At 36.9% G+C, this 22,323-nt stretch overlaps 1 protein-coding gene across 5 annotated transcripts in view; it reads right to left on the bottom strand.

Annotated features, from left to right (window-relative positions):
- Window positions 1-22,323, bottom strand: part of INPP4B (inositol polyphosphate-4-phosphatase type II B) — a 582,093-nt gene that overhangs the window by 165,397 nt on the left and 394,373 nt on the right. For all 5 annotated transcript variants that reach the window (XM_029234954.1, XM_029234953.1, XM_029234952.1 and 2 more), the window contains 2 exons: window positions 4,788-4,918; window positions 4,296-4,400 (listed from right to left, as the gene is read on the bottom strand). In XM_029234954.1, coding sequence (XP_029090787.1) covers window positions 4,296-4,400; window positions 4,788-4,918 — 236 coding nt within the window. The remainder of the gene's footprint in view (window positions 1-4,295; window positions 4,401-4,787; window positions 4,919-22,323) is intronic.

Here is a 22,323-nt window from a genome sequence, read left to right on the forward strand (position 1 = left end):
CCTGACTTTAAAATGACCCACAAAATGACTTGGACATGAATCTCAAGACAATAGGGAATTCTAAGGGAAATCTGTTTCAAAATAGTCCAAGCAAGTTGGCATGATGATTAAACATATCTAAAAGGTAATTGCACTTCACTGATGAGGTGATACACCTGAACTCTTGAGACACAGAAATCAGGGAGATCTAAATAGCTCCTCTTGTCTGCTCCTTCCTTCCGTGTAGAGATTAGAAGACTAAGGGGCAGAGAGGTTAGCTGACTCATCCATATTAAACAGTAAATCCTGGCCGATCTTGCACTTGATTACAGCCACAGCTTTATGATATAATATAGTAGGTTTTTTCTTTTTTTTTTCCTTTCTTTCTCTCCCTTTCCTCCCTCCCTCCTCCTTCCCTCCCTCCCTTCCTTCCTTCCTTCCCTTTTCTCTCTTTTCTATGTACTATATGCTATTATATATATATATATATGTATAAAACATACAAACTAACTTAAACATAGTATAATACCACAAGAATCCATACTGTATAATATTCACAACTGTTTTTCTATGAAAGTAAAATATACTGGAGAGGGAAACTGGAGGCTAGAAGATTTGTGTTATTGTTGTCACTGCTGCTAAGATCTCTATTGTGGTGGGTATTCTATTTGTTACATTTAAGTAATGGACAAAGATGAAAAATTAACTTAATGGGTCTGGGGGCACCTGAAGTTAAAGGAAGGTTATTTCATTTGTCCGTATGAGACATGACATCATAGTTCTGCTGTTACTTGTTTCAAGAGCTGGACATTAGCCTTGTCTTTGGTGAACCTGCCTGCTCCTGTTTGCATAGCTACCTCTCCAAATATAAGAGACATATTAATCAAATGTGGATAGATGAAATTTACTAATGGTAAGAATTAAAATAGATGTAGACTATATCCAAATAACTCACCAGTGAAATACCAAGGCTTGGCCAATCTTACTTGCATCATTACCTGGAAAAATGTTGTCTGTAATTCAGCTAAACATTCAAATCAGTAACCATGGATCTTAAATACATTTAACTTGATTCATTTAATCTGCTAAATATATGTTATATAAGTGAGTAGAAAATCAGATTGACTACCATCTAACTTTTAACCATTTTATTTTTCAAGTAAAGAAAATCAAAGCTCAGAAAGGTTATCAACTTGGTCAAAATAAAAAAAAAAAGTAAGGGGTAGAGTCCCCCAAATTCAGTCAAGATTTTAATTTCTATTATAATACATAGTTGGTGATATAGTCTATAAACACCTACTTTAACTGAATTTCAATTTAAAATAACATTTAAACTTCTAAAAACTTAAATATTTTAAAAACATATATTTAATATTATACATAGGACATGCATATCATATATATATATATATATATATATATATATATATATATGAGTAGCCTTGGGGAAAGAAACCAGCATGTAATAGAATTCAGTACTTTTGAATTAATTCTTGGCTGTTAGACTCTCTAGTCCTTTCCCCCATTTACTCCTTAAGTCTTCAAAGAAAGGAATCAGTCTTTCTGAAAACTATGTCAAAAACCCTCTAGTTGATGAGTTGTACCCTAGTTCTGTAACTTCAAAATATTGCTTTTCTCTTTACTGTTTGATATTTGTCATCACAAATAAGAAATTCTTTTATATATCCCATTATGGGTTGAACTGTGCCCCCACTTAAGAAAGATATCTTAGAATATGACCTTATTTGGAAATAAGGTTTTTACAGATGCAATCAAGTTGCAATAAGGTCATTAGTGCAGGTCCTAATCCAACATGACCTAATCCAAAATGTCCTTAATGGGGAACTCTGGACACAGAAAGAGACACAGAGAAGATGGTGTAAAGGCATAAAGGGGAACGACATGCAAAGACGGAGGATCTGTGGGATGCACCAACAAACCAAAGAAAACTAAAGACTGCAGGAATACCGTAAGAAGCTAAGTATGGAAGGAGGCAAGAAGGAATCCCCTATCAGTTTCAGAGGACGCACTCCTCTGCCAACACCTTGATTTTTAGACTTCTAGCCTCCAGACTGTGAAGCACTGCATTTCTGTTGTTTATGACTCCCACTTGGTGATACTTTGTTATGGTGGCTCTAGGAAACTGATACATATCCCACTAAACTAATTAGAAGAAATTTTGTTTGCTTTTCTAAATATCTTTCTTTTAGTTGCCAGTTTCTTCCTTTTACATTGGAGAAACAAAAACTAACTGCCTTGTATCATCCCAGTTCACTCTAGTCTATTTTCAGAAATTACCTTAGAGAAAACAGCATAATGTAAATGGTTCTTTTGTCTTCAAGAAATAAGTATAAAGTAAAAGGCCACATAGATAATAATTTCTCTTTGTGTGGTGGATATATTTTAAGGATTATCACCAAATATTTAAATGCACATTTAAAATATAAATTCCTATCAATTTGGCTTCAACAAACCATCTGGTTTGATGATACTGCTACCCATCCACGGCTGTAACCTGATTATTCACAGTACTTGCATGTGATGATTTTTCTAAAATGCCTCTCTAAATCATCTTTTCTCTAAATCTGGCTACTTCTTTAGTTCAAGATTTCAATGTCTCTTAATAGGCTCTTAACTGATTACTTTCCTCCAATTTTAACACTCCTGATAAAACTGACAGATCCGTTTTGTTCCAGTGATGGCAAATGCCACATGTATCATAAAAACTATTATTGTTCGTTCTATGTGTTTAACGTGGTCTAGTTCACTTAATCAGGAAGGAAAAGACAGTGCTTAGAAAGATTAAATAACAGGCTTAAGGTCATATATAAAGCAGTAAAGCTGAAATTCTGTTCCACTCCAAAATATATAAACTTTTTTACTGTATTATAAAAGTCTCTTCATATAGGCCATTAGGGAAAAAAAAGTTATGCTGGTTGTCAGATAGCTTTTGAATGTTGCAGCTTCTTTATGACCTTGGTTTTGATGATTTTTGAAAACCATTAGATATTGTTATGTTCAAACTATTAACAGACACTCAGTATTCAGGGAAGAATTCCTGAAAGCCTCAGGCCAATCCATCTCATTTTTAATTCAGTTGACATAACTTTTGGTGAACAGGGTGCAAGTTAAAATTTCAGATAGTTGATAAGGGTTACCAAAGATAATACAATTATATATCAGAATGATTTTAACTACGCTTGAACTTATACGTTACTAGTTGTGTACACACAATCAGTATGCACCAACTTGAAAAATTTAATTTTTCTGATTATAAAACTTCAGGTAATTTTAAAACAGACAGAGATTTAATTTTAATTTTTTAAAACCTCTGACCTCTAACCTGTAGCCTCATCGTGACAATGGCTACAAAATTGGGTGTTAGAATGCTTCTTTAGATGTATCTGTGTATGTGCGTGTTTGTATGTATATGTTGATAGACTCAGCATAAAGGATTTGATGATCTAAAGTAACTTTTAGCTTCCTAGGAAGATGAGTACCCATAGGATGACCATAGCATTTATGATTCAGAGAGGCCTTTGAGATGGAAAGGATGTGGAGGGCATCATTAACAAAGATGCTGGACAAACAGGCATAGTATGGGACTTCTGCTGATAAATAAGGGCAGGTGGTCACCCTAAATATGCACAAAATTGATATAGCAATAAGTTAAAGAAAAGGGAGATGAGAAGAGTATTTAAAATATATTTTACTGAGAAATGGCAAGGAATTACTTGAGTGGCAATGAATTCAACCCCATATCATTCACTCTAGAACTATTCAGGTATGTTATGAAAATCTATGTGTATTTTCTTGAAAAATGTCTCTCACAACCAAGTACATCAAAATACTGTAGCACCTTCTATCTGATAAACCCGCTTCTCATAGGGAAGTGGGTGATTCTGGTGATAGCCACCACTAAGTCGGAGAAACAGCACATGAGTCCATCTTTGGACTCTGGTTTCTCAGGATAGGCACAAAATGAACGAGTCTTGTTTTTCTTTTTCTCTAATTCAAACAGTAGCACAATGGGGAGCTATTAGGTATCGCTGATAATACTTAAAAAAGCTAATACTCATTTTCCATAGTCACCTGTAACTCAATTCAGGTGGCATATTTACAAAGCATTGCCCAGAAACACAGCAACGAAAATGTAATGGTTTCTTTTGTAGTATCTAGGGTCATTATCAGCTTCAATTGTTTCATCTTCACCTTTATATAATGGCTAAAATTTCTAATTCTGCCAATAGTTAAGGCTTTTAAAGAAGTACGCACTAATATAATTTGCCCATTTGAAAAAGAATACTATATACTACCTTTCAAGTGAGGGCTGTGTACGTGCATTCTTTGCAGATGTAGATTTATTGGAACAAATTCTAATGTTTTCTCTCCTTTGCTGCTGCTTGATTTGAAAGAGGACCCTAGGTGGAAAAAAAAAATTTAACATCATTAGTAAATAAATAGTGTGTGTGTGTGTGTGTGTTGGAAAGTACATATGACATAGAAAAATGTTATAAGAATTTCAGAAAGAAAAACATATTCTGTATGAGTTGATTTTCTTCTCAGAAATTTAATTTAAAAAAATTCTCAGTTATCCCTATAATGATACCATGAAGTAAAATAGTGCAATTTTTTCTTCTTTGTTTTTCATGCCAAGATGGTAGAGTTGGAAATAAAAGTTTTCTGCTTTTTGTTTTTTATTAAATCTTGACTTTTCTATGTCCATAACAACAGTATTTATTATTGTTTTCACATAACATACATGAAATTCATTTCAGTTTGAATATGTAAAGTCATTGATTTCATACCTGTTTCCTTGCTGAGTTCTGTCAGAATGTCTTGGTACATATTCACCATTTGATCACAGTGAGTAAGGACATTTTTTCGTAGATTGTCCCAGTGTGGAGAAAGCTCCCCAAGTTCTTTTAGCTCCTGGTTTCTGTTACAATGAAAAAGAAGAGAAAATATTTATTTTGATCTTAAACCCACAGACACAAAATGCTTAATCAGGGTTGCCAAACTAACTGATTCACCATCCCTTTCAGGAAAGCTCTGTGCTTATTAGGAAAAAAAAATCATTTTAACACAAAGGAAGAAGTGACTAGGTAAGGCCACACAAACATTAAAAGTCCTGTATGTCAAAGAGCAAAAGAAAAAGGTTTAAATTTATTGATAAAAATTTCACAAAGATGGCAAAGACTTATTATCCTTAATATAAATAGAGGCCATTCAGTTAAAACAAAACAAAACAAAACACTAAACCTCAATAGAGAGATAGCTAAGTTCTAGGCTTTGACTATCCCACATGAAATAATTTGGAAAGGGTTATCTGACTGTGAAGGAAACACAAGCTAATCACGGAATCTAGTTTATATATAACATAGCTGTAATCTTTCTAAAGCCCATAAATAGTATGATCAGGTATGATTTTATTGTTCTCAATTTCTCCTAAGGACAATTTAAGTAAATACTGTATGCCTATATTTTGTCCCCTCTTTATCAAAAGAAGAGCTAATCAAGATCTAGGTTTTAATTATTAACTTTAATTCTCTACCCTTTAGCCATGTTAATTTAAGTCATCAGAATGCCTTTTTAAATTATAATGATAAATGGTTTAATATGCTTCTTGGTTAGATTTCTCATTCATTTCTATAACCTTTTACCAACAACATTTTCATGAGGCAGTTTAACCAGCAGTAATGAAACTTCTTTGCCATTTTGGCTGTGAAACATGCTAAATACCAAGCTAATAAATTCAGAAGATGTGGAATCTTTAACATCCTGTTAAATTCAGGAATAATGGATGGTGTGCAAAAATGTGACTTGCTTCCAAATGCTTGTAGCTGCCTTTGTTTGGTTTCAATGGGAATGCGATATAGTATTGCTGCATCTTCCATCTGAGGTCTTCACAATTTTTGTGAACATTAATCTCATTCTCAACTTTTCCATAGATTAACTTTCATCAGACAACATTCATGGAAGTAATTAATCAATGGACAATGGGAGTAAAGGAAATTCATGACCAAAGCGGGGTTAGGAGAGAAGGTTGAAGAGTTGGGAAGTCAAGTTCTCTGTGTGGACTCAGATGGTAGGGTATTGAAATTCAGGACAAAACAACAACAACCAAAACAAACAGATAATTCCAAAAGCTGGAGATATCAAGTCTAGAAGAATCTGGGCAATTAGGTCAAATCTGAGGTAGAGAGCAAATGTGATATGTCAACTTAATATGTAAGATTTTGGGTTTTACTTTCAATATATGGTTATAATAGAAATCTTAACTAGGTATTACTGTTTAACACTAATAAACGCACCATGGGTTTACAATTTATGTTGTCTCTGAATTCCTATCAGAAATAATAATTATAAGGGAGGTGGCGATGGAGGGGACGGTAAGAGTGAAGCCCCTGACTACGGTGTGGAATATTGGGATGGAGTACACCTCCCTGCCCAAGAGGAGCCCGACAAAGTGTGATCAGAAAATCTTAGCGTTCTGTAGGGAGTGACTTGAAGGAAGCCGGGAGGAATCTACAAACTGGGGTTTAAAATTCATTACACTCCTCCAATATGTCAAAACTTACATACAGGAATAACTAGACGAAACCTGGCGTTCACTGCTTTTTTGTTCTAAGAGAGGACATTAAACAGATACACATTCTGAAAGGGACAAACAAACAACATAAGGTTTCTCCGCATTAAAAAAGTTCAGGGACTTCCCTCGTGGTTCAGTGGTTAAGACTTTGCCTTCCAATGCAGGGGGTGCGGGTTCGATCCCTAGTTGGGGAGCTATGATCCCACATGCCTTGTGGCCAAAAAACCAAAGCATAAAACAGAAGGAATATTGTAACAAATTCAATAAAGACTTTAAAAATGGTCCACATCAAAAAAAATCTTTTTAAAAAAAAGTTCAAATATAGGAGAACTATAGAATAAAGGTATAATAAACTAGAGTAATGAAAAAGGTGTAAAACAAAATGGGGCAGAGTAAGAAAGTAAGTTTTTAGAAAATGAAAGAAATTAATTACATTAATACATTAAAATAGAGAAGATAATTGGCTGCATCAAAACAGTAAACTTTTCAATCAGGAAGGCTAGGGCTGTTTGTATTATATTTTGATTTGTCAGTCAGTAAACAAAAACTTTAGCATCTAAGAGCCTTGTTTTATATCTCCATCCAGGTTCTCTGGAAGGCAGGGCCTGAGATCAAGCAATCCCAGGTCAGTCAGAGGGAGTAAGAATGGAAGTGCTGAAGGGAAAAAGCGAAAACAGGCATAACGTCGTTCGTTATCAAGCTGGGCAGAACTTCACAAGAAAACACAGCTGGTTAGGTGGCCATGTGGAATGACTCCAGAGAAGTCATACGGAATCTCTGCACCTTGGAACAGATTGTTAGATGGAGGAAAATGCATTTATATGCCAGTTCCTTACCATCCACTCTATTTCACTGGTAAAGATTCATCCGATGGGACTTTAGCTCCTCTGTATTTCTAGTTATGCAGTCTGTCTCCTCCAGGCAGCCACTGGGGGGGGGGGGGGCGCAATGTTCCAGTGGAGACAGAACTTTCCTGGGTCTGGTAAAATATAGGTGCCAAGTCCACTCTGGATACTTCCATGGCAGATGCCATTGGGTGCATGATAATGGCTGGTCTTCACCTTGAGGGAGACTGATAAGTTGGTGGCATCAGGAGATAAGGTGACAATGGTGGCACCAGTTGGGGTTCTCCATTGAGCAAGTGGTCAAAACTTGAAGACACATTCCAGTTAAGCCAGCACAGAAAAGCACCTAAACTGAGCCCAGGAGGGGCTCTCCATTGAGCAGGTGGTCAAAACCTGAAGACGTGTTGGGGGTGAGCGGGCATAGGAAAACACAAAAACGGGGCCCAGGACAGGCAACTTCTTGCACAATTCCGATCCATTTATGAAATCCAGATAGCATATAAGACAACATTCTTCATCTTCTGCAAGAGGGAAGTTCAAGTACAATCCTTCAAAATGACGGCCAGTTGCAACTTCCCAAAGATTTAAAGAGAAGCAGTGAACCAAGCACAATAGTCAACACTCCAGCTGATTCTGGGGGCCTTAGCTGGTGGTATTCATCATTCTACCACTCATTTCAAATTTGCCTCATACTCCACTGGCATTTCTGGAGTGCTGCCTTGTGAGGTCACCTAGACCTTAATCTGAAGACATTAGGCTCTTTGTTTCCTTGCTGTTATGGAATTTTAGTTGTGGCAATTTCCCATGCACTTCTGGCCATGGAACACCTCTGAGTTCTAGATAAATTTCTCTTTGCTCAGCAGCCCTATTTCCCCATGGTGATGAGCAGAGTATCTCTTACTATCTTTGCTGGTCCATTTAGTTAGGAATGTACGGTAGTCAGATCACACATGAAATCAACCACAACTTCCAGTTAAGTGGGACTCTTAATGGGTCCCCTGACAGAACGCCTGTCCCCATACTCCAAGAACCAGGACTCTAACTGGCAAAGTCTAAGGTTGTAGGGAAAGAAAGTGCATATCCCCAAAAGTGGGGCACTGTGATTGATTATAAGGGCTAACCCTTTCTTCCAGAGGTGGTTATTTTAGCTATAGCGGGCACAACATCCTATACCAGCTGTTGGTTTAGCATATAAACTTCATCCTGGAGGATAGTACCCCAACCCTAAGTTTTTTTACCCAAGCTGGTACCTTAGCTGAGTCTTTCATGGTTAATATTATTCCACTGTTCTATCAGGTCTGTGGCTTTTGGGTGGAGGGGCATGCAGTGATTACAAACTCATGTCGCACCTCGTTTTACGTAGCACTTGTCCTTTGGTTGGAGCAATGTTATGTGGGACACCAGATCATTCTGTAAGCCATCAGATGGGGGTGCCAGCAGTGGCACTGTGAGCAGAAAAGGGAAACACATATTTAGACTATGTTTCATGTCCCAGGATAAGCTGCTGCCCTTTCCAAGGTCAAAGGGATGCAACGTAATTGACCTGCCATCAAATAGCTGCTGGGTCTCCCCCAAGGAATGGTACCATATTCGTGTCCATTGCCAATCTATTTCTGGCATTTAACATTTAGCAGTGACAGTAGCTATATCAGCCTTGGAGAGGGAGGCCACGCCTCTAGGTCCATGTATAACCCCTGTGTCTGCCACCAAGGCCATTCTCTTCATGGGTCTATTTCACAAACTCTGGAGTGTCCAAGAAAGGAGTCTGGCTAATCCATGGGCAGGTGATAATGTTCTCTGGTCATAAAGAGTATTTGCTTTCTGATGGGCATGGCTCAGGCATACTTGTGCTCACTCCCGTAAGCCCATCTACATACCCTTGCCCATACTCCTTGAATCCAATCTTCTAGTCTTATTTCTTCCAGGCCCGTGAAGCCATTCACTTTGCTAAACTTGATATATATCCATACCTCAGGCCATCTCTCCCTCTAAATGATTAACAATCATACTGTTTCTCAGATCTCCCCACTGGATGGATTTTCTTCATTATTGACCTTAAGGTCCACCTAACACATCAGGCTGACCCATCTTTTTAAGAGTTTGAGTGTTTTCTTCCTCCATGAGTTAATCAGAATGCAAGAGAAGCATCAAAAGATAGAGGTACTAACATGAGGTCAGTGACATGAGACTCTGGGACAGCTCTTTACGATATATGCTCATACCTCTTGGATCTGCTTAAGCCCAGTTCCGAATGTATCACTCCCACCACACAATACATTACTCCTACATCATACAATGGGATCACAGTAGTACCCAGTTCACAATGGGCAGCTCTAGGCCCAGAGTCATTCTGTGTCCCATCATCAGGGGTTTAGTCTCTAACTAGGGCCCAGTATCACACTGGGATGATGCAGGAGCCACCAGTACATTTCAAAACCCTAAAGGTCTGCACTGAAACAATCCTACCTGAATTTGCTGAAGCCTCCACAGGGCAGCATTATTTCTCACCATGGATACGTTCAGACCCATTGTTCAATCTCATGTACCCAAGGGCTGGCAACACAGTTAGGAACTTTGGAAATGTTCCTCTTCCTTGGGCTCTATTTGACACACTCTGCTTCTCCCTTAATGGTTATATATATATACACACATATATATATACATACTATATTTTTGATAAATATGATATATATGACTTTCATACATATTTATGACATATATATGACTTTTATATACATAAAGTCTGAATGGTATATGCATCAGAAATATAGTTCAAATCACAGCAATTATTTATGTACATAGATGAAGAAGGTCTTTTTTGTGTATGTATATGTATGTGCTATATTCCTGATTTCCCCCATTATTTGTCATTGAACCAACATATGTTAGAGGTGGAGGAACCATATGTGCCAGTTTACACCTGTTACTCCATTGTAATTATGAGCATCTCTTTCATTTGCAAAATATCCCTTTAAATGACCCAAGTTTTAGGATATCAGAATTAACATATCCTTTCTGATATAGTAAAAGAAAACAACAACTACAAACTCACAGAATGTCATGGCTGGAAGGAAATTTAGGAAACAATTTGAAACCTCTTGCTTCACAGATGGAGGCATCTAAATAAAGCTGCTTGTTAATCTCAGAGTCACTAGAAAAACATAAGCCTTTTAGACTATAATTCTATACCAACCCTTTCCTCACCCCATAAGATTCTCCACTGTAAGAACAAAGAAATACAAAACAAATTAACAAAATTACGAACAATAAACACAGTGCCTTGTTTATGAAGGTACTCAATGAACGTATATGGAGTGAAGGGGTGTAGAACCTGGAGCTATTGACTTCTAGAATCACATTTATAAACTTTCATGTACTTTTAACATTAAACCTGAACAAAGGGTAAGTTGTAAGTTGAGATTTTTTACTTCTGTATCTTTCAGTTCAAATGGCATGGCCACTAGGTATGCAGTAATAATCTCTAAAATATGTTCAAGTGCATAGTGGTGTCTAGTATTCTGAGACTCATAGATAATGGCCCCTGTGGTCCAGTCTGCATGTTGCCACTTTTATCTAAACAGAAATCTGGCATCAACATTATAATTAAACAGTTACACATCTTTACTAAACCTTTGGTGTGAATAGAAAAAGTGATGAGCTGTGTAAATGCATTTTTAATCCATAGAAAAATATTTTTTAAAACACTCTGCTATCTATTAACATTATCATTTTACTCACAGTAACACCTTCTGCTTTCAAAAGCTGTCTCCTTTAATTGCTACCTTACAACAATGACAATGAATATTTCTTTCTGGAAAATCCACTGCCCTGCTAAACACACACAATCACTTATGAATTCCCTACCTTATTCTTACTAAAGTTCTATTTTTAAAACAAATTTTCTAGCTTGTCTCTAACTCTTTCCAATTCTCCAAGACTCCAATAGGTAGGCACAGGAAGTTGAAAATAAAAGACTGAATATTCAAATACTAATAAGCTTGGGCCGCTTACACATTAAAGTTCTTTTGGCACTTACTGCCATCCATCCACTTTCACTTTGCTACCTACAAAAATAAAAGGCAAATCATATAAAATGCGTCTCCAAAGGAGACAGGTGATTGCTAAGGCCTACTTGAGAAATACCTAATGCTCTATGGTTCTTGACATTTCAACTGTAAAGACTGACATTCTTGATGCTTGATGAAATATTCTACAGATCTCTGGTGTACTTTTTGCCTATATGGTTTGTTTCATCTGACCTTGTTTAAATATTTCAAAAATACATGCTTTTTCTCTTTAGGAAAATTGCAAGTTCCTGGAGGTTATTATGACCCTCTGAACCTTCCATAATGTGAAACACACTACCAAGTATAACATGTTTGAAACACAGGCTATTAAATAACATGAAGAGAAAATGAGACCAAAAAAAAAACCCAAATGACTCTTGAAGAGTAAAAAGAAATAACTGAACACAACATGAGTCACAGAGAAACTGAAAAGGAAATAGCCAAAGCTGCTTTCACATATAATGCATGAAACACTGGAAAGATTATTAAATAGGTAAACGTTTTTTAAAGTTCATTACTTACACCCCTGGGGCTGTCACGGCTAGAAGGACAGGGAGGGTGCTGGGCAACAGGGAAACCAAGTAAGCAAACTGGCATTCGGCCCTTTTCCTTACTCCAGCCATCCACCTGCTCTAACTGAATCTCCCTAATTAATACTGGAATTCTCTGTACAGAGCTGTAAACAGTTTCTACTGCTGAAAAATAAAGCTAGGTTTAAGACTACCAAAATAGAACCTAGTTCAAAGAGGAAAAAGTTTAGCATCTACTTAAAGCCTCTATTTAAAAGTAGTTTCAAGGCCTGATGACGATGTATTCAAGGGGGGGAATTCCAACATGGGGAAAACTTTGCTCTGAGTCTGTGAGTTACAGAGACTTGTCTTGTTTATCGTCTTGTCCTACCACAGTCCTTTGTCCATAGAAAGTGTTCCATGTAGGCCTGTTAACTGAATGAAAGATTTGCTTGAAGACTGTAATTCTTAGATTTTCCTGAAATTCGAGATAAAGTCAAAATATAAGCTAACCCCAAAGTAGAATGCTGAGCTCTGCCCCAGTTAAAATGGATACATGCAATACATAAATGAGTCACTGTTGAGTCTTCTAACCTTATACGGTTGAGATCTGTAACCCCAGTTTGGTTATGTCTTCCTCAAGGATAGAGAAAGATTTGAAATGTATCTTCATATGGCATCTCTTACTGTGATGGTTAATTTTACGTGTCAACTTAGCTAGACCACAGGGTGTCAGATATTTGGTCCAATGTGATTGCTGGTGTTTCTATAAGGTTGTTTTGGATGAGATTAACATTTAAATCTATAGACTGAGTAAAGCAGGTTGTCCTCCCTACTTTGGGTGGGCTTCATCCAATCAGTTGAAGGCTTGAATAGAGCAAAAAGGCTGACCATCCCCTGACCAAAAGAGAACTCCTCCTGCCAGGCTGACTTTGAGCTGGGACACTGGCTTTTCCTGGGTCTCAAGCCTGCTGGCCTTTGGACTAAAACTACACCATAGTCTTTCCTAGGTCTCCAGCTTGCTCACTCACCCTGAAGATGTGAGGATGTGTACACACACACACACACACACACACACACACACACACACACCTTACTAGTTCTGTTTCTCTAGAGAATCCTGAGTAATACACTAACTATGTAGAGATTCCATCAGAAAGCTTTCTTTCTGCTTGGTGTGAAAGAAGTTGGGGGGGGTGGTGGTGAGATGGAAACATCTAGAATAGAGTTTAGGCTCTTTCATGAACTTTTATCCCTCCCACTACATTTTACAAATAGTCTGACTTCTTCAAAAGAAAAATAACCATAGAAATGCTCAGCCTGTCTAAGGGACATACACAAGAAATCTCTAGTCCTGAGGCCAAAGTGCCACATGTGAGCACCTATCTTATTAGACGTGTAAACCTAGAATAATCAAGTTAAAAAAAATCTGGTTATGTGAATTCAAAAATTCCTGAAATTACGAAAAGTAATTATTGTAAGAAAGAGTGCCCAAGAGTAACAGTTAATTCATTTACAAGAAGGTAGTAAGATCAAATAGCCTGATAAAAATTTATCTACCAAAGAATACAGACCAGTAAGAAAGACATTAAAATGTTATTTGAAATTGTTATTATCTAAGCAAATAGAAATATTTTCCTACAATGAGCTGTCCAATACCATTTTGTAGAATAGAAATGGCTACACAATTTAAATAGAGCCTTTTGGTAGTTATCACACTCTAAAACGACATGTGGGTGTACATGGGTGGCAAGTTTAAGAGGCAAATGGCTTTCATTCATTAAGCAAAATTAGACCTTAAAACAAACCTGAAAGAAGCCATGAAAATTTACCCATTAGGAAAAAAAATTAAATATGAAATAGTCAATGAAGTGTAGACTCCATAAATGACTGGTGGGTGGCTTCATTTCATAAAGTGGCTGGCTGACACCATAAAACTGAACAAAGTTCAACTACATGTCAAGTTTCACAGTATTTTCAACCCACAATTCAAACTGTCTGTGCTTTAACCTGTAGAAGGATAACAACTGCATCCATAAATCACAGGCTTTTTTAAAATGCATTTTTGTAAATGACAATGTGGGTAATGTTGCAATCCACAAGCCACTATTTCACTGGAAAAAGTGACTGGATATTCTGAGTGGTCATTCACTCTGATTTTCATGTGACATTAAAACAAGCGGCTGTTGTACTATACACTCAAGGTTTCAAGTTTATATGCAAAGACTAAGCATTGGAACACGGTAACTACAGGAATTAGCTGTAATCACAGAATCTGTTTGTATCTGATAAACAGCCGGATTCTATAATTTAATTTTAGGTAGCTGCGTTAGGAAAAAATGAGGAATGATAAGTATGTCTTATTCCATCCTGAGAGTCTATTTGCTGCTCCTGATAAAGGTGATTTGGTGTTTATTTACTTCCACATATCTTCTTTACCCTTCAAAGTTTGTCAAACACGGTCATTTATTGTTTTAATATGTTAAAGCTCAGTGTTTCACTTATGCTTAAAATGGTGGCGTGTTCATATGAAACTCCTCCTAAATCCACATATACTAATATATGTCTTTTTATTTTGGGTAGCCATGAAAATTACTCACTGTGCCTGAAAGGCTACAAAAGCAAGATCATATGCTCACACTGTTACCATTTTTCATTACTCATGCCCATACTTTTAGAAAGTGCAAACATTTGTGAGTATCACCCCTTTGAATTCTCACTCCTGCATCTGGAGTGCAGATGTCACCCAGTTCAGTTTCATAGGTAGACAGAATTCAAGAAGCTCTCAAAGTGTTGGAAGTAGAGCTCTTTGGGGAACACCGTAAGGATTTCCAGGTAATCAAGGTTAGTTTCGTATAGAATGTGTCTCTTTTCTTAAAACACTCCTCAGATATAACTGTCCCAGAGCCCAACTAAACAAAATTAAAATTTCAGTCTCACTAGGCACATTTCAAGTGCTTGATAGCTACATGGCTATCAGAGTAGGCAGTGCAGTATAGAACATTTCCATCATCGTGGAAAGTTCTAGTGGACAACATTCCTCTGGACAAATGGGAAGAATATAAGTGAGAAGTAAAGTGACTTATTTGATGCCATATTGTTAGGAAGTGGCGGAATCAAGATGTACCGAGGTCTTGTGGATGCAAATCTTGTTCTCTTTTTTATTTTAATTTCTGGTGAGTATGATTTCTCTTAAGCAAGTATCCTTCAATAGGAGGACAAGATTGGAATCTCCCATCTGAGGGACTCATCTGTATGTAAATTCCACCCAGGTCAACAAAGAGCTGGTGCAAATATTTTGCTCAAGTGTGCACTTACCAGACAGCCTTGGCTACCATAATTGCTGGAATCTCAAACAACAAAACAAAATTCTTATGTATTTTCTATTCCTTTAACAAATATTTAGCAGTGCTGATTATCCTTATTCATGCCAGGCACTATAATAAGAACTTTATAAATATTCACTCATTCTATATGCATAACAGCCCAAGGAAGTAGGTATTATTATTATCATCCTTATTTTTAAAATGAAACTGAGACTCAGGGAAGATAAGTAATTTACCCAAAGTTATCCAGATAGTGAGTAGCAGAGTTGGGATGAAGCCCAGGAGGTTTGTCTAGGGCGCCCGTGTTTTAAACTACTATGCTAGATAGACTCTCCATTAGAAATACAGCACAGTCTCACTCTCACTAGAAATCACATCAAGAAATATATCTTGATACTATCAGCTTGAGGAAAAAACAAAATAAAACCCTTGTGTTTTTGCAGACAAGGGTAAAGCTTGATGTCAGCCTTCTGACTCTTTACGTTAAATTCCAATGAGCAGGAAGAAAGGGGGATTTTATGTTACTAGAACTCTTTAAAATTAGAGATGCTACTGCTGGTTATCCTAGATCAGTGCTGTCCAATAGAACTCTCTGTGTGATGGTGATGTTCCAAAGCTGTGCTATTTAATTACAATGGTTACTAGCCATATGTGACTACTGCACGCTTAAAATGTGACTAAGGTGATGGAGAAACTAAATTTTAAATTTCATTTCATTTTAACAAATTTTAACTTAAGTTTCAATAGCCACATGGAGCAAGCAGCATCTGTACTTAATAGCAAAGACCTCGATGGTTCAATTAAGAGCCAAAGAGGGCTCCTTTCTTTCTTCTAAACCTTGTGCTTGCCCATTATGTCCTACATCAAAGAATTATAACTTATCTATTCAGTCATGCAGGTCAGAATGCTTAAGTTATTCTGCACGCCTTACCTCCAGAGATGATCCATCACCAAACTCTGCTCATCAAAAAAAATCCCAAATGTTTGTACATTTTACCATTTCCCCCCAACCACCATGGTCTAAGTCACCATCATTGTTCGCCCAGACAGACACAACATCCCCTAAATTGTTTTATCCCTCCACACTTGCTTCCCTTTTTCTAAGTGTAATCATGTCATTCTCTTCATGCAATTTCAGTTGTTCTTGGGAAAAGACTACATTCCTGAGTGCTTATTATATGCCAGGTATTATGCTAGATTCCAGGAATAGTACAATAAGAAAATTGACAAGTTCCTCCTTTTCTGTGTCCCAGAAGGCCCTAACTAATCTGAAGTCTGAAGCCTGACTATCATTCCAAAATCACTGTCTCAGCTCTAAATACACCAGCTTTGTGAGAGAAGTCCATTTTTCTGCCCACTGGGAATTTGTAGTACCATACAATAAACGTATCTATGAGGTATGCTAGGTTAGTAAACTAAAGGAGATTACAAATAAATTATAGGCTCGGTTTTCTGACTGAAACACTATCAACATTCAGCTAAGATGAAAAATAACAACAATAATAGTTTTGATATAATGGGTGTCTACTGTGTATATGATTCTTTACATAAGTGATAAGAGTGGTTTCCACACATTAAAGGCCTCTGTACATATGCACCAGGCATTTTTCAAAAGCTCTTTTTTTTTTTTTTTTTGCCATAGGCGGGCCTCTCACTGTTGTGGCCTCTCCCGTTGCGGAGCACAGGCTCCGGACGCGCAGGCACAGCGGCCATGGCTCAGGGGCCCAGCCGCTCCGCGGCATGTGGGATCTTCCCGGACCGGGGCACGAACCCGTGTCCCCTGCATCGGCAGGCGGACCCCCAACCACTGCGCCACCAGGGAAGCCCTCAATAGCTCATTTTAAACCTCACAATAACCTTGTGCACTTATTATTTAATCCCTTCTTTACAGTTGAGGAAACTGAATTATGGCAGTTAGTTAAATTGTGCCATGCCACATAGCTATTAAGTAGACTTGGGAGAGCCAGGTTTCAAACCCAGAGCTGCACTTACATACACACACACCCCAAATCCCATAGCCATAAATGCTAGAGTCTCCTGATTGTTCACTTAATTTCTACAGTAGCCCTGTAGGACAAATGATAATATTATTATCTAAAAAGTGAAAAAAACATTGAAAATTGAGAAATTGTGTAATTTTCTAAAAATTATAAGTACGTATCAAATGGCAGATAAAGAGGTTTTGGACTCGGGTTGATAATTATTCCAATTCCGTGTTTTTATCATCACAACGTACACTCTCTCCTACTCAATCCATGTGAAATAAAGAATCCTGGCACAATGGACAAATATGCTTCTGAATGAGCTTTGCCTTATTTGTTCCTGTGGGGCTATGGTAATAACCAAACAGCAAAATAAAACACATATTTCTATCGCCAGCTTGGTGATACTAAGCGCTCTACAGGACATCTCATTCAACGATACCAAGAATCTATAATGATGAACTTAATGGCACACAGCATCTGCCCTCAATACTAGGCGTTGGTAGGGCCATTGTGCTCTTTCCATGATAAATAATATACCGCATGGTATTCCAACTGTGCATCAACGTTGCATGAAGAAAAATGAACAGAAGAAGTAACACTCATGAGGTACGAGTCAACAGTGGAGTCCCAATGGGATACTTCTTTATGCATCACTTTTGGATATTTAGGACTTCAGATTTTCCTCAGAGAAAGCAAACAAGAGAGACAGAAAGAAACACAAAGAGAAACAAAGCGGAAGAGATAGAACACTATTACAAACATCTATGAAATTCATCAGTTTGAGGTTTATTCAGTATCTATGAGACCTAAACAGAATAGCTGACTCCTTATTACTTTTCCCACTAATCAGTGTTTCTTTAAGGTCAGTAAAGATTTTCAGTGTGCTTTTATCTAAGTATGCAAATGTCAGTAGACGTCTCAAAAGTCATGTGCTTCAGCCAGGCCAAAATAAACACGGTGTAAGATGAGGCTGGAGATGTAGGTAGACAGGAGCCCTTGTTTGCCTTGTAGGCTGTGTGAAGGGGAAACCTCGTCTGGATAAATTTTGAAAAGAAGATCTAACCACGTTCAATGGACAGGTTGGCTCACTATGTGGTAAAATCCTACTGTACAACTTTTTGAAATAGAATTTATATGAATATATTCTAGTTCATAATTCCTAGTATATACTTTTAACATTTTTTAAACGGCACTCCTGTAGCATTATTGGTTTGAAATAATATGAACCTTTTTGAATGTAATAGTCACAAAATGCTTTAAGATAAGGTGCAAGGTCAGAAAATTAAGTATCTTCCTCATTTCTTTCAAACTAGGTATATTGCTTAGAAAACCCATTTAATAGTGTATGATAATATTTAAGTCAGCATGTAGAACATGTCTCTGAAATGTAACCTGTGCAGCAACTAGGATTTCAACCTGGGATTTCAAAGTATCTTACTATTTTTTTGCATATATAAGAATATACTGCATTCAAGAAACAGATTTAAGACTAGATAGATAGACAGACAGATAGATACACTTATCATAGGTCTGTAATATAGCTCTAAAAATGAAGAATATAGAATATTTGAAATATATAGTATTGAACAAAACAGTGTCTTCACTGACATAAAATATTTTATCACCATGAATTTAGTATATGTACGATATTTACAAACACTAATATCTAAGAGAAAGCATTCACATTCTCTAAAAGAAGTGTTAGCAAGATTTTTATTTAAACTTTCTATGTCCCAAATTCTATTACATTTTCCCTACTAAAGGGTTTGGTTCAGATGTTTATATTTTATTTACAAGATTGTTCCTCTGCCTGGTACACACAAATATTTATGTCTTATATAAAACCTAAGGACATCTTAAAGTTAATTGTTATAAATTATTCTTATCCTTTCTTTTAGACTCCCAAAATTATATTCAAGGAAGTTTCTCTCCTTCCTCATCCCTGGGACCAATGAAGAAAAATATAAAGAGAGCAGAAATGAAACAGGATAAAAAGAGAAAAATACATGATATAAATCAAACTAATTTTTTCCTGGGGAGTTTTATGGACCATGAGGTTCATTGTCACCAAAATACTTCATTTCTTTAAAACTTTTGTACCATAATAAGTTTTCAAACATCATATTATAATGTAGAAAAGTATATATTTTGATAAAACCAAACACCCTATGGCCACCCAAGCCTCCCATCTAAACATATATGTGTGCACACCATCATTTAATATGGTATGTGTAGCTGCCATGGAGCTTCAACGTCACAAGTTCCATCATTTCTTCTATTAACTGACACATTTCAATGTTGACTAAGCAAAGCAAACTTTTTTTTACTTAACATCTTTATTGGAGTATAATTGCTTTACAATGGTGTGTTAGTTTCTGCTTATAACAAAGTGAATCAGTTATACATATACACATATCCCTATATCACTTCCCTCCTGCGTCTCCCTCCCACCCTCCCTATCCCACCCCTCTAGGTGGTCACAAAGCACTGAGCTGATCTCCCTGTGCTATGCAGCTGCTTCCCACTAGCTATCTGTTTTACACTGGGTAGTGTATATATGTCCATGCCACTCTCTCACTTCGTCCCAGCTTACCCTTCCCCCTCCCCATATCCTCAAGTCCATTCTCTAGTAGGTCTGCGTCTTTATTCCCGTCTTGCACCTAGGTTCTTCATGACCATTTTTTTTGTTTGTTTTTTAGATTCCATATATGTGTGTTAGCATATGGTATTTGTTTTTCTCTTTCTGACTTAACTTCACTCTGTATGACAGACTGCTGGTCCATCCACCTCACTACAAATAACTCAATTTCGTTTCTTTTTATGGCTGAGTAATATTCCATCGTATACATGTGCCACATCTTCTTTATCCATTCATCTGCTGATGGACACTTAGGTTGCTTCCATGTCCTGGCTATTGTAAATAGAGCTGCAATGAACATTGTGGTACATGACTTTTTTTGAATTATGGTTTTCTCAGGGTATATGCCCAGTAGTGGGATTGCTAGGTCATATGGTAGTTCTATTTGTAGTTTTTTAAGGAACCTCCATACTGCTCTCCATAGTGGCTGTATCAATTTACATTCTCACCAACAGTGCAAGGGGATTCCCTTTTCTCCACACCTTCTCCAGCATTTTTTGTTTGTAGATTTTTTGATCATGGCCATTCTGACTGGTGTGAGGTGATACCTCAGAATGGGAGAAAATAGTTGCAAATGAAGCAACTGACAAAGGATTAATCTCCAAAATTTACAAGCAGCTCATGCAGCTCACTATCAAAAAAACAAACAACCCAATCCAAAAATGGGCAGAAGACCTAAATAGACATTTCTCCAAAGAAGATATACTGATTGACAACAAACACATGAAAGAATGCTCAACATCATTAATCATTAGAGAAATGCAAATCAAAACTACAAAGCAAACTTTTGAAGTAACACAAAATCTGAAGAAAATACTCAATATAAACAAAATACGTGGCAACACTAAAACAAGCTATAAAAATTTTATAGGTGGTAGTTTGGCAAGACCTACATAACTTGCCTGCATGCAACCCAAGGTGAAGGACTGTAAAGCCTGTGGCATTATAAACACAGGCAAAAATACACATAAACACACACACACACACACACACACACACACACACACATCTTCTATGTATTTAGGATCTCTGAGCTGTCTTCAACATGTACTCTCCTTTTTCTCTCCATTGCACTAACTCTATAATAAACCAGTTGTGTTTTCCCCCCCATCCTTCAAGGAGGCTAGGTCAAAGAACTGGGCTACTTTATAATGCCACATCCCTTAGGTATCACGATTATAGAATCATTTAGTAAACTTCTCAGAAGCGAGGTGTTATACTGATACTTGGTAAGCAGGACCTCCCCGTCTTCCCTTCCCAACACATAATTCCAGCATAGCACTTAAGAGGTTATACATCACTGCTGTCTCCTTGATACCCCTGCTGGAAATCTGCATATTTATAACATTTTTAATCAGATTATGTGAGTCTGCAATGTGAACCATGGATCTTTTTCTTTTTTATTTATATTTTAATTGAAGAATTGTTAATTTATAATGTTGTGTTAATTTCTAGTGTACAGCAAAATGATGTAGTTATACATATATGTATATATTCTTTTTCAGATTCTTTTCCATTATAGGTTATTACAAAATATTGAGTATATTTCCCTGAGCTATACAGTAGGTCATTGTTGTTTACCTGTTTTATATATAGTAGTGTGTATCTGTTAATCCCAAACTCTCTGCTCTCCCTTCCCTCCGCTATCACCTTTGGTAACCATAAATTTGTTTCCTATGTCTGTGAGTTTATTTCTGCTTTGTAAATAAGTTCAATTGTATCATTTGTTCATAAAAAAGTGAACCATGGATTTTAAGGAAGCAAGGCCATTGGCAGAAAAGCCGTTATAGACCACTACACTATCACAGGCAAGAAATGATGGTGGTTGGGATTAGAATGGATAGAGTGAAAACATAAAAAATAAATGAATTTGAGGGAAATTGTGGAATTAGCATGATTAGAAATTGATACTTGAACTTGATGTGGAATGTGGATAGGTTTGGTGAGACAAGACAAAAATACTTATGTTTTATGTTTCTGCATTGAACTGTTGAAGAGAGGGTGGCATTTACTGAGACAGGAATTATTTGAGGGAGAATGATTTAAATGTGATACCAGGGCATGGTAATCATGGGGACCAAAAGTCTGCTTTCCACAGTGAAGCTCACGAAGATGAGGGTAGATGTAGAAAATAAAGACACAGTATTTCTTCTGGGTGGTGGGATTAGAGTGATTTTTTCTTCTTTTTTATATTTTCACTATTTTCTATAGTGACCATATATTATTTTTACAGAAAAAAATTACCACACATTTTATATATTTTTTAAAATATGGCTTCAGGAGCAAAGAGGCAGAAAATTGCTAATATAAGCCTTTATTCACAACAGTAAACATAACTTGTCATCTACGATTTCCTGCCTGTGAATTTTTGGGGCCTAAACC

This window comes from Monodon monoceros, unplaced genomic scaffold (assembly GCF_005190385.1).
Source record: "Monodon monoceros isolate NGI ecotype Baffin Bay Population unplaced genomic scaffold, NGI_Narwhal_1 Super_Scaffold_20, whole genome shotgun sequence".
NCBI classification, from domain to species: Eukaryota; Metazoa; Chordata; class Mammalia; order Artiodactyla; family Monodontidae; genus Monodon; species Monodon monoceros.